The 13,237-nt window shown below is 40.9% G+C and overlaps 1 protein-coding gene across 2 annotated transcripts in view; it reads right to left on the bottom strand.

Moving 5' to 3' along the window:
- Positions 1 to 13,237, bottom strand: part of SORL1 (sortilin related receptor 1) — a 240,475-nt gene that overhangs the window by 80,024 nt on the left and 147,214 nt on the right. For both annotated transcript variants that reach the window (XM_033918566.1, XM_033918567.1), the window contains exons 26-28: positions 11,890 to 12,015; positions 4,598 to 4,705; positions 2,026 to 2,157 (exon numbers count right to left, since the gene is read on the bottom strand). In XM_033918566.1, the coding sequence (XP_033774457.1) occupies positions 2,026 to 2,157; positions 4,598 to 4,705; positions 11,890 to 12,015 (366 nt within the window). The remainder of the gene's footprint in view (positions 1 to 2,025; positions 2,158 to 4,597; positions 4,706 to 11,889; positions 12,016 to 13,237) is intronic.

Here is a 13,237-nt window from a genome sequence, read left to right as displayed (position 1 = left end):
CTATCTTGACAGTTTATGTGCAATGTTTTTATTTATTTATTTAATTTTAGTAAAGTCAGAAAAGACTAGGACTGCAAGTGGAAAATGTCCAGGGCTAGCTATCAAATACCTACTAATAGATCACAAAAATGCAGTAACAAACAGCTGAGTTTTTAAACTGTTTCTTACACTGAAACCGATTTACACAGTCGTGATTGGCCCACAAGAGCATTCTGGAATCTAACAAGGGTCCCCCTTCCAGCCGCAATCAAAAACAACAAAGGCCAAATGCATTAATTCCTTAGCAGGTATATGCTGTGCACTTCTTCAGCTTGTGAGAAGTGTGCATATTAACCGCAAGGCAGTCAAAATGAAACCAGCAGCTGAAAGAACCGGAACAGAGAAAAGCACTGCTTCGGGCCTTTTTTTTTTTTAACTTTAAAAATAAAAAGGAGCAGACCCCACAAGCACTCAAAGCTATAGTCTTTGCCTGATCATGGCAAGGCGTAGTTGAGACTCCTCTAAAGAAAAAATGGGGAGGTGGGGGAAATGGGGGAAGGGACTTGACCAACTGAGTGTGACACCCCCCAAGGTGGTAATGGTCCCGCAGGACCCCGGCTCAGTCCAACCAGAAATAGGGGCAGACAAAAAAGGCTACTGCCTAACCTTTCCATCAGACCCTGCCAAGGCCTAAATTTAGAAGACTGCACAGGCTTTCCATTCCACCTGCTGGAGACTGAGAACAGACTGATTCTATGGGAAACTGCACAGTCCACTTGTACTGTAAGAATTCAGTGTGTTCTCAGTCTCCTCCTGCTGGCACAGGAGCGTAAACCCATCCGTCTGTGCCGGTCTGAAGGAACGATAAAGAATACCGTTTATACTTTTTTCACTGGTAAAATTTTGATAGAATCACAATGGAGTTGAAGAGCTCATGCAGCCCTAATACAGCATGGCAATTTTAGTTCCTAAAAGAAACATGCTGGAGACTAACTTTATAGACCCAAAAGGGCTAGAAGAGGAATGAGGCTACTTTCCTAGCATGCTTAGGGAACAAGCAAAACAATAGAAAGAGTCCCATAAGACATAGAGAGCTTGTACACATGTTATGAAAGAGCCTGTTACAGGGAACTACAAGACTACAGGGACTTGTAGTCCTGTTACATTAAACAATAACTTGCTTCCATGCAAATGGGGGCAGAACAGCATAATCAAGCCAAGCAGAAATGATAAAGGGCTGATGATGGCAAAAAGCAAAAGAACCCAAATGAAGAAATGCCATTAGAAGTCTTGTCAGAGAAAAACAAGAAAGTTTGAAGCAATAGCTGTTTTTTTAACTTGCTATAAAAACCATATTCTCTCTACGATTTAGGCTGTTACTTTCAATGATGGACTGCCTCAGTGGTCTCCTGACACACAGTTGCAAAGACTTGAACACTGACTCACTTCTCTTTCCCTTGCTGACAAATTATTTATAATAATTTCTATTTAGTGTTAACTTCTTGAATTTTAATAGAACAATAAAAACAATGCATGTCACAATTGTAAACAACAATAATATGCATATTTGATATAGTACTAAACATTTACAAACATACTTAAGATTAAAAAAAAAGAAAAAACAAACTTACTGTACATCTGAAAATCTGGATCAAGAACTAACAGGGACAAAGCACGTGCAAAACACAGAAAAACTGAATTCAAAAGCTCAGTTTGATGATGAGACTCAAAAACACCCATTTCAGCCAATGAAGGGGGGGGGAAGCTGGAGGTGCCTGGTATGGCCACAAGGACATTGGAAATTCTATACATGCTCAGGAGAGACTTGTAACTTTATTTTTAAAGTTCTGGAAATACACGTTCTGATGTCAATTATGTCACCTAATGGTATGGTAAGCTGTTTGTCTTTATTACTGCAACTAAATAAAGGGGAAAATGTGTCTGTTTATTTCTTAATTTTTATCTGTCTTATATTTAGTTCAGATCAGTTCTATTTCAATTCAGAAAAAAATATATACAGCAAATTTTTAAAAAATCAAAACTTACAGCATCCAGCGTAGCTGGAATCTTCATCAGATCCATCCCGGCACTGAATGAAACCATCACATACCAAATTGTGAAACAAACACTGCTGACGATTCTTACACACAAAATCCATGTAACGTGTGCACAAAGGTTCTTAAACATAAAAAAAAATAAATAAATTCAGTATTGTGGTAAGAAGGTAAGGTATGTTAGATTTCTTCTTTTACTGAAAATTCAACAAACAGTCAAAAATACATCAGATTGGCTCAATAGCAATTCATTCTATACAATATCATAGCCCACCCCTCCCTTGTTCCTCTACCTCACCAGAATAATGCAAATGAGAACTATTGGCAAGGGACAAAGATCGCATAGTCTGAAAACTATACCAGCCAGATCAAAAAACTAAGAAAATTGGCCTACAATGAATCATCTCAATTAAGCATATCAATTTGAATCAGAGAAGGATGAAATCATTCAAACAAGTAACGGAGCAGAAATAAAATTCCGAGGGAGCTATGCTCTTATACTCCCTCAGAGATAACACATGTCAGTTTCATCCAAAGATATCCCAAAATACAAGCCCTCCTACAAAAAAAAGAATTTTAAGAGAAGAAAGGTGGTGGTGGTGCAGGGGCCCACCCCCCACCAATCAGAGGCAGATAACCTAAAAGGATTCAAAATAAGACTATGAGAGTGCCTGAACATAAGAAGTTGCCTCCGCTGAGGCAGACCAGAGGTCCATCTTGCCCAGTGGTCCGCTCCCGCGGCGGCCCATCAGGCCTATTGCCTGAACAGTGGTCTCTGACTAATTTTATAAATTACCTCTAATCCTATCCCTATAACCTACCTCTACTCCTAGCTGTACCCCTCAATCCCTTTGTCCTCCAGGTAACTGGCCAGACCTTCTTTGAAGCCCTGTAGCGTGCTTCTGCTTATCAAATCCTCCGGTAGCGCGTTCCATGTATCCACCACCCTCTGGGTGAAAAAGAACTTCCTGGCGTTTGTTCTAAACCTTTCCCCTTTCAATTTCTCTGAGTGCCCCCTTGTACTTGTGGTTCCCCATAATTTGAAAAATCTGTCCCTGTCCACTTTTTCTATGCCCTTCATGATCTTGAAGGTTTCTATCATGTCTCCCCTGAGTCGTCGCTTTTCCAGGGAGAAAAGCCCCAGCTTTTTCAGTCTGTCAGTATATGAGAGGTCCCCCATACCCTTTATTAGCTTAGTTGCTCTTCTCTGGACTCTCTCAAGTACCGTCCTTCTTGAGGTACGGCGACCAGTACTGGACACAGTACTCCAAGTGCGGGCGCACCATTGCACGATACAGTGGCAGGATGACTTCCTTCGTCTTGGTCGTGATACCCTTCTTGATACCCAATATTTTGTTCGCTTTCCTTGAGGCTGTGGCGCACTGCACCGACGCCTTCAATGTTGTGTCTACCATCACTCCCAGGTCTCTTTCAAGGTTGCTCACCCCTAGCGGTGATCCCCCCATCGTGTAAGTTAACATCGGGCTCTTTTTCCCTACATGCATGATCTTGCATTTCCCTATGTTGAAGCTCATTTGCCACTTTTTGGCCCACTCTTCCAGCGTTGTCAGATCTTTTTGAAGATCTTCGCAGTCCTCCATGTTTTTGACCCTGCTGTATAGTTTAGTGTAAAAATACCTGTTTATGCTTTGGAGTAAGCCTGGTATGAAACAGATTCCTCCATGACCAAAAAGAAAGGTTTATTCTGGCTTAATCCATATACTAGGGGCTTCTTTTACTAAGGGGCGCTAGTGTTTTTAGCGCACACACAAAATTACTGCGCTTTAAACCGCGCGGTATGCTTCTAGAATAATGCCAGCTCAATGCTGGTGTTAAGGTCTAGCACGCGGGGCAATTTAGCGCACTATTCCACGCGTTAAGGCTCTAACGCACCCTAGTAAAGGAGCCCTAAGTATTTTTCCCCACCACCACCATACCTCTGTTTTCCAAACCAACTAACATTGACATCAAGTTAACAATCAAAAAGATTCATATTTGTCAAGGAAAAACCCTGCTGGGGAGAAAGGTATCACTTGATGAAACAGTTGTTCCAAACAACAAGCAATAGCCTTACATAAAGCTTTTACTCTTATACAAGATCAAAATGCAGGAAAAAATGAGATTGTATGCTGAAGAGGTTATCATTGCATTTAAATATTTGGGTATCTTCACTTTCTCTACAATTTATGATTTTATTATGTACATCATTTCGTCATCTGCTTTGAATTTTGGAAATAGGCTATTCATTTTTTTAAAAATACATAATAAATAGCCTCCTCCTTTAAAAGCCCTTTTAATCACTGTTCAGGGTTTAGGATCTGCACTAAGAAGAGCCAGCTTACTTCATCAGCCCAGTAACCTTCCCAGAGCTTTCTGCCTCATTTCTATGTTACTGTATTTAATATCCTAGTGTAGAAAAATGGTGACAATCAAGGTATAACTAGGTTATGGGGCAAATTTTTTAAAAAAATTCAGACTGCAACTTGTAATATGCCGCAATGATAAAACAGAGGTATGGCATATATTCCATATCTTTTGAGAAAATAGCTGTCCAGTATGCTTACCACACTGTAGCTCATCTCCACCATCAGGGCAATCTTTTATTCCATCACAGTGCTTGACAGATGGGATGCAAGTTTCATTTGAACACAAATATCCATTGCATTTTTTATCTGCAAATCATTAAAAATAAACATTAAATGACAGTTCAATACACAGGTATTTTGTGATTAAAAGAATGGACTTCATAGAACCAATATACTGTACCCTAATATATACTTTTAGCAGAAACCGTACAAGAGTAATTTAAGACAACTAATTTACTTCTGAGTTTAAAGCATCAAGACACAAAATAGACTAACAATCCATAATCCACCTAGTGAATATGAAAGAATATGAACAGTGGAAATTAGAACATTAGTGGCCGAAAAACCCAGATTTTCTTTCGGGAGGCATATGTTACAGCAATGATTAACTTTAAAGCCTCTGTGTTAAACACTAAAAAAACAATATTTTGACATGCAGATTGCATCTGCTCCCTCAGGTTCAAAGGAATTGTGTTCCATTGTACATTCACTGATAACGCCAATAGTTACCAAGCATAAATATCAGACATGTATTCAGCTTGCTGATTATTTTTTGTCAAAGCAAACAATTATGGGAATTATGCCTGCTTTGAAGGCTGATCAGGTCAATCAGGCTGTTGTCGAAGTATGGAGTGAGTTCTTGCCAATTGGAGTTGGGATATGATTCAAGTAATAGAGGCAGTTAGTTCATCGAATTGTCTTTTGAACCCATGTGCTCCATCGGTGTTTAAGGCTTTGAAAGCACCATCACTGAGTTCTGGATATGTTGAAATGAGCCGTAGTTTGCCCTCTTTTGAAGGGTGCTTTGTTAGATGTTACTAAAGAAGACAGGACGAAAACTTTCTCAAATCTGATGTTTATGTCTAAAGTACTGGAGAAGATTGTTTTGCAACAGTTGAACAATTTTGTAACTTCCCATGAGTGTTTTGACGATTTCCAATTTGGATTTTGTAAATACAACAATACTGAGTTACTGTTATTATCTCTTTGCGAGGAAATTCGGTTGGGTTTTGATAAGGGGAAGCACCTTTTTATTAGTATCTTTGGATGTGGCAGCAGCATTTGATACTGTGAATCATCAAGTTCTTCTGGATAGACTTAACACTTTTGGGATTTCGGGGACTGTTTATGAATTGTTTCAATCATCCCTTAGTAACAGGAGTTTTTGTGTAAGCATGGGCTTTCTGCATGGCCTTTCTGTCTGACGCTGGCTCACAAGGTTCTATGCCCAAATGAAGAAACCAACCAGGGGAGGTGGGTGGGATGTGAGACTACCTGCCTGCTGTCCCCAGATAACACCTGTTACAGTAATAACTGTGCTTTATCCCAGGACAAGCAGGAAGCATATACTCAACATGTAGGCCTGCCTAGTTTATGAAATGGGATGGAGCGAGTGTTGGCCTCTAAATAAAACACCAATAGGAAGGTCTCCACTCAAAAGGCATATATATTATCATATTTGAGTAGGCGGAGCAAAGGAAGAAAAAGAAAAGAGAAATAAGAGGCATACAACCCATCCTCCGAAACAGGAAATGGTAAGAAGGTAAGAACAGCAACATGTAAGGGAGGCTGTAAAAAAGGAGACGACCTCAGAACGTCAGGCGAGTCCGAGTATAGGTTAGGAAGACGCCAGAAAAACTCAAGGAGAAAAGCAGAAAGGGAAATAGAGAAAATGGCACATATAAGAGTGCCAGATGAAAAATCCCAGAAAGCCATTCGTTTCCTCTTGAGAAGACAGGAAATGAGAGGGAAAACCAAAAAATTGGAAAAAGAAAAGAAAGGCTGGTTCCAGTTGAATAGACTAATGTTGTAGGATGAAACTGGGAACAAAAGCATAGAAAGGAGAGAAATTCCATACTATGGGCATTAATGGAGAACTGAAAAGAAAGACTATCTGACTGAAGATTAAGTCATATATGAACAGTTCTATCAGGAGGCTGTGTGAGAGCTCTGGAATGCCTTGTAAAGAGAATAAAGCCAATGTAAGAAAATAGAAGAGAAGCAGTTCTTCTCACAATTTATAATGAAAAGAAAACAAAGGAGAACCAGTTGAGAAGGGACTGAATAAACAGTGAACAGGAAGTAGAAACCATTAAATGTTCCTGTTGAAGCAGTAAGGTTCAAAAATTAGAGCAGAATATGCAAATATTTGTGAATAATCTGGCTACAGGCTGTACTGAGAGAAACAGAGTATAGAGATCAGATATTGAAATGTGAATGAGGAGAAATAGAACCTTTTCCCATTCAAAGCATTGGTAGGAAAGGTGCAATGTTATCCAAGTGAAGTTTTAGAAACAGAAAGAGGCACAAAAAAAACCCTACATGAATTGTGCATGGTCACAGGGAAAGCTCAGGGCCCTTACTCACAATCCAAGGTGCAGAGGTTGGATTCCGCAGATGTGCACTATACTGTCGTTATGTGCTTGTGCATTAGAGGAGCTTTGCAAATGGCTGTGTAGAAGCGAGAGAGGTGGTCAGGCCACGAAAGAATGAAGGTGGCTATGAAGAATTAGAAAAGTCAGAAAAACCTGACAATCCTAAGGGAAATTTAAAATGCTCCTGGGAGTGGGGCTCAAACCCATGGGAGCACATTTCCATGAGATAAGTTGAATGCTTAAACCACTTCGCCATTAATAGCTATAGTGAAAGGAGAATGTGGGTATACCCAAATGTAAGAGATAGAATAGTAGCGGGAGAACATGAAGTCCATTAGTGGAAAGAAAGTATGTTGTGTCTGAAGAATAGTAAACAGCACCACAGAAATTAAAATCCAACATAGCAATGTGTAGGAATAACTATCTGGGCAGTGAAATGTTAAGTGACCTGTCTAGAACTACAAGGAGCTACACAGAGATGAAATCAGAACCTCAGGGTGCCATGGCAGCTGCTCCAAGCACCAGACCACTCTTCTACTGAATTGGATGGATGCCAAAATCTAAAACATAGGCTAAGTCGCGGGCTGAATTTTTAATTAAGATACTTAGGGGTCCTTATATTAAGGTACACTAACTGATTTAGCGCGCGCTATATGCAAACCTTAATAAAAGGACCCCTTAGTCTTAGTAGAAGTGTAGGGTTACAACCTCTCCAACCCCACATCGGCTCTGTAATGTAAACAGAATAAATAAAAAAGACTTTTCTTCTCTCTTATAGGACCTAGTTCACAGCTGCTCTCTAACACCAGCTCTGGCAGGATTACACATTTCAAATCTGACATATTGTAATCATAAAACAGAAAATACAATTATTTTTCTACCTTTTGTTGTCTGGTCATCATTCAAATCATGTTGTGGTCCCAGGCTCTGGTTGTCTTCTGATAACTCACTTGCCAGGGTCACCTTCTTTCTTCTTCCCTTCCATAGTAGATGATGGCAGATAAAGACCCAAATGGTCCATCCAGTCTGCCCAACCTGATTCAATTTAAATTTTTAAATTTTTTCTTCTTAGCTATTTCTGGGCAAGAATCCAAAGCTTTACCCGGTACTGTGCTTGGGTTCCAACTGTCGAAATCTCTGTTAAGACTTACTCCAGCCCATCTATACCCTCCCAGCCATTGAAGCCCTCCCCAGCCCATCCTCCACCAAACTTCCCTCCCCTGGAGGTCTGGTATCTTTCCTTTTTCTCATCACCTCCCTCTTTCTTTCATGCTGTCTTTCTTTTGTTACACTTAGTGATGTCACATCCTGCTCTTGCTCCTGTTCCAGCTCACCATACCTAGACGTAGTAACTGCAATAATTGTAAAGCTGTTTATTCATCTGTCCCCCTATTCCTGACTCTCTCCAACTCATCACTCTCCAAACATCTCAATCATTTGTCCTCTCCTTTCTTCTTCCCCCTTCCTCATTCAATTATCCTCTATCCAGATTACTTCCACTGTATTCTCTACAGAGAAAACTTCCTCTTACCGCCACCTCTCCTCCCCAGTCCCCTCAAATACTAGCATCCCCAATCGCCCAACCTTGTAAGTCTCATCAGTAGAATAGATCCTCTTGGTTTACTAACCTGTCCAGTTACATCATTTCTACTATTTCACCTTAGACCTTAATACTCACTCTCCAGCCACCTCTCTTCCTCATTCTTATCGCCACTTGCTTCTGTTCATCACCATTTTGATCACTACCATCTGTGATGTAAACAAAATAAAGCAGCCTGCAGAGGATCACCAAAATAAAACAGCCTGCAGAGGATCGCCGGTCCTAGCAGGCTGCCTCTGCAGCACATTCTCTCTGCCGCGGTCCTGCCCCTCCTCTAACGTACAGAGGGAATGTGTTGCTGAGGCTACGGCAGCCTGCTAGGATTGCTATAGCTGACCAGCGATCCTCTGCAGGCTGCTTTAATGTCTGAAGCTCATCTTCCTCCCGAGTTCCCAAATGTTCGTGAAGAGCAGTGGCAGTGGTGATTATGCCGGCGGCAGGCAGGGTGCAGGCAGGGATGGAACGGTGGGCCAAATCTCAGCGATGGCAGGAATTATCTGGTTGGCCAAATTTTATTAGACTACGGGCCAGATTTGTTCCGCGGGCCAGAGTTTGACATATCTGTCCTATAGGGAGAGTTGAAGGTAGAGATTGAGGAATACTGGCTCAGCACTTGATAATGGAATCAAAAAGACTACTAAGATTTTAATTGAGTCTGTGTCTGAGATTTTTTAGCTCTTTGTTGTGGGGAGCTTGTGAGAATGAAGAAGGTGAAGCATATCTCCATTTGGTGTAATAAGAGGAACATTTAGGACTATAAAACCTCTTAGATTTTTGAGATTTATTTGACCAGAATATGATAGTATTGTCATGAAGTCCTCATGTCTTTATTTTTTGTGTTGCTTCCTCTATTTTGTATCCGAAGAGGTCATCTCCTAAACAAGGTATGTTGGAGAGATGTTCCTGCACATTGGCATCAAGATCTGAAACTCAAAGCCATGCTTTCCTCCTAATAGCAATGGAAACTTTCAGGAAGTTATATAAAATGCATCAAATACTGAGAACACTATGTATTTCCTTGTTTCTAAGAGGTCACTTGATAGTTGGTGAAAATTTAAATGCTCTGCAGGAATATATTGGTTGTAGAAAGACATTTTTTGAAGAAGAGACTAAGTAAAATGTCGTATAAAAATTGTAGCTGAGTCCTGTCCTCTCTTCCAGATGGAGCACTGGCATAGGTTCTTGAACTGTTTACTTTTTTAATGCAGACTCGACAAGGAGGGATTGATGCTGCAGCTATGGCCCATCAAGCCCTGGGCAAGACAGGATCCTATATAAGGTATCCAGCTTGCATAAAGCAACTAGTTCTAAGAGTGGTGATTCCAAGTTTTTAAACATGGCATCCTTCATTAAATTGTGGAAGGGTAGTTTAAGACAGTCCTTATAATCTAGAGCAAGGGTCTCCAAAGTCCTTCCTCAAGGGCCGAATCCAGTCAGGTTTTTGGGATTTCCCCAATAAATATGCATGAGATCTATGTGCATGTACTGCTTTCGATGCATATTCATTGGGGAAATCCCGAAAACCTGACTGGATTCGGCCCTCAAGGAGGGACTCTGATCTAGAGCATACATTAGTTCTGCTTGAGGCTCAGACTTTGATTCCATTTTGACTGAAAGAGAATGCCCCATCTGTCTATTGAATTTTGTGAAAAACAGACTTTCAGGTGGAGACCTTCGACGAGGAGGAAGAGGAGATGGATCTGAAGGAATGCTATAGGATTTGCCTGCAGAGAGTTCTGGGTACTCAGAAGAACTCAGAGATAGGTCAGAATCATGCTTGATGTCATGCACTGGAGCTGGAGAACATAGAGTAATGCTTCGAGGAGAGCGTTGGAGTGCTTCAAGGTGTTCATTGACAGGAATGCCAGTGTTGAGGAGTGTTGAGAATGGGAAGAAGAACTGTGTTCCCTGGAGGAAGTAGGCCTCCTTGACTGGGAACATCAATGGTGTGGACAAGATCGAATCCTCGATGACTTCTGGGGGCTTACTCAGACTGAGATGAGGCTGGATGCAATGTTTCTGCAGTGTATGCGACTGTAGCATGCCAGCTAATTCTTTCTGCACCGGTTCTCTGATCTGATCTTGCAGAGATGGCACCATAATTGATGTTGCAAGTGGTACAGAAGGTGCAGACTGTGTCAGGTGTTGAGGCATTGATGACGTTGTCAAGGCACGCCTCAGAGGACACACCAGCTGCAGCAATGGCAATCTTGTTTCGGTGCATCAACATTTTGAGTGCATCAATGGTGTAGATACCTTAGACCAGGGGTGTCAAAGTCCCTCCTCGAGGGCCGTAATCCAGTCGGGTTTTCAGGATTTCCCCAATGAATATGCATTGAAAGCAGTGCATGCACATAGATCTCATGCATATTCATTGGGGAAATCCTGAAAACCCGACTGGATTCCGGCCCTCGAGGACCGACTTTGACACCTGTGCCTTAGACGATGCCAATGCAAGACTAGAGGGGGAAAGATGTTTATGCTTCTTAGCTTTTTTCCAAATTTCCCCCACTGGAGGCATGGCAGACAAGGAAGTTGATTGGAGCGTCACTATCAGTGACAGTGTCAATGTTGCTGATGGTCTTTGAGCGTCAGCATCAGAGCCGACAGACATCCTCGATGTTCCTGGAGTTGACCCAAAAAGTTTCTCATATTGTAAATTCCTATTTCTTAGTGACCTCTTCTGGAGTTTAGGGCAAGAAATATCACACTGCTCAGGACCTAGGTACTGGGCACACCTAGGCACTGGGCTGAAATTGTCTTGTTACACTAAGTGCACCACCTGAAGCCACTTGGACATCAAGGGGAACACCGCAAATGTTAGGTCAAAGGACTCAATGGTCCAGAGATGTCAAATAGATGGTAACCTGAAAACAGGCTGAGTTAAGCCTGAAGGCCCAAAACTATAAGTCAATTAAAATATCAAACATTTTTTATTAGAACAAAGAAGAAACAATAAAATGAAATACTATGAAAGAAATAAGTGAAAAAGCTAATGGGAAGGCACTGAAAAAGGCAAGAGTTTTACACTCTTGGAGAATGTCCAAACAGCTTCTCAGCTCCATGAAAAATGGAGAACCAATGGTCCTGCAAGCCGAAATCGGGCAGGAAAGCACTCATGCATGCATGGTACAGACAGTCTCAAGACTTTTAAAGTGACAGTAAACTTTTGCACTGTCCGTAACAGGCTCTTTGGATGACGTCGCATGTGAGAATATGCTGCCTACTTGTCTTGGGATAGACATATATCACTTACAGCATGCAAAAGTCACAAATGAGGATGAAGTGCTACTTACTACAGTGAGTGGCATCTTCATCTGAACTGTCCTGACAATCTGTATCACCATCACATACCCATCGCTGTGGAATACAATGGCCATCAAGACACTGGAAACTTGATGTATCACAGGTATGGCTGATAGCTAAAAAATAAAAATACAATTTTCCTGTAATACTTTAAAAAATTTATCCTAATTTTATTTTCTTGCAAGATATTTTCCCAACATACATAAAGAATTCAAATAATATTAACTGCTTAATAAGCCTATTATAAAACTAATGACATCAACAAGTATCCCATGAACAACCTTGACTACGACTTGCTATAAATGCCACAGAAAGATGCATGTATCAGCAGCTGGCATTGCAGTTTTTATGAATTACCCTCATACAGTACCCATGGTACTAGTTTGACTTATGTTCTTTGCATTCACCATGTCAATTGATCCAATCTTACCTTATAAAATGCAAAATATACTAATAGTATAAATAATAATAAAACAAATTCAAATGAATGGTCCACATAACAATGGTGAATTAAACCTACCTCTTTATCCCCTTAACAGACCAGTTCAGAAAAGTAGGCTATGTCCCCCTGCCTCCAAATGGAAACAGAGATAAAATGCTTAGCGTTGACCTCACTTCTTACTCTTCAGTACACTTATGTAAAAGCTAATAACCCAGGTTAAAAACTCACTCACTTTGTTAGTGTGAGTCAAAGTTATCTCATCCTTGAATCCTCTGGAAATTGATGTCTTAAGACTCAGCTGCATCATTTTCGGTACCCATCTATAATTAAAAATAGTCTATTCAAATTTGAAAAGAGCTAAGAAGCTACAAGGGATGCCTCTGTCTGACTTGAGAATAGTGACCCCTACCTTCAGTCTACATTGTTTGAACTTAATAAGTAGTCTGAATTCAAGTGGGATACCATCCTAAAGTCTAAAAGGAAGGAAAGTCAGAGCCCTCAGGGATAAGCCCAGGTTTCAAGACCAGACTCATCTTGAACTGTATGCCTTGAAACACATCAGAACCGAACGCCACCCTCTATGAGAAGTGTTGCCAATATCCAGTCTCCTCTCGAGGAAGAGCCTGACTGATGAAATGCAACCCATGTGGGTAATAAGGCATACTCTGTAAAGCTGAACCCTCAGAGATGCCAAACCAAAACCTAGGTTCACTGCATAAACTTCCTTTATTATTAACTGAAGGCTGTGAACATCAATGCTAAGAAGCTATCCTATAAATTAAGGCCATAACACAGAATGGAGTGGGTTCTTCCAACAAAGAGGTCTCTGATAGAGGTAAGAGCGAAAGAGATCCTCTAACTAAGTCCGCCTTTGGCTGAAGAACTTGCTCTCTTGG

Source organism: Geotrypetes seraphini, chromosome 13 (genome assembly GCF_902459505.1).
Source record: "Geotrypetes seraphini chromosome 13, aGeoSer1.1, whole genome shotgun sequence".
NCBI classification, from domain to species: domain Eukaryota; kingdom Metazoa; phylum Chordata; class Amphibia; order Gymnophiona; family Dermophiidae; genus Geotrypetes; species Geotrypetes seraphini.
This window is presented reverse-complemented; position numbering and strand designations above follow the sequence as displayed.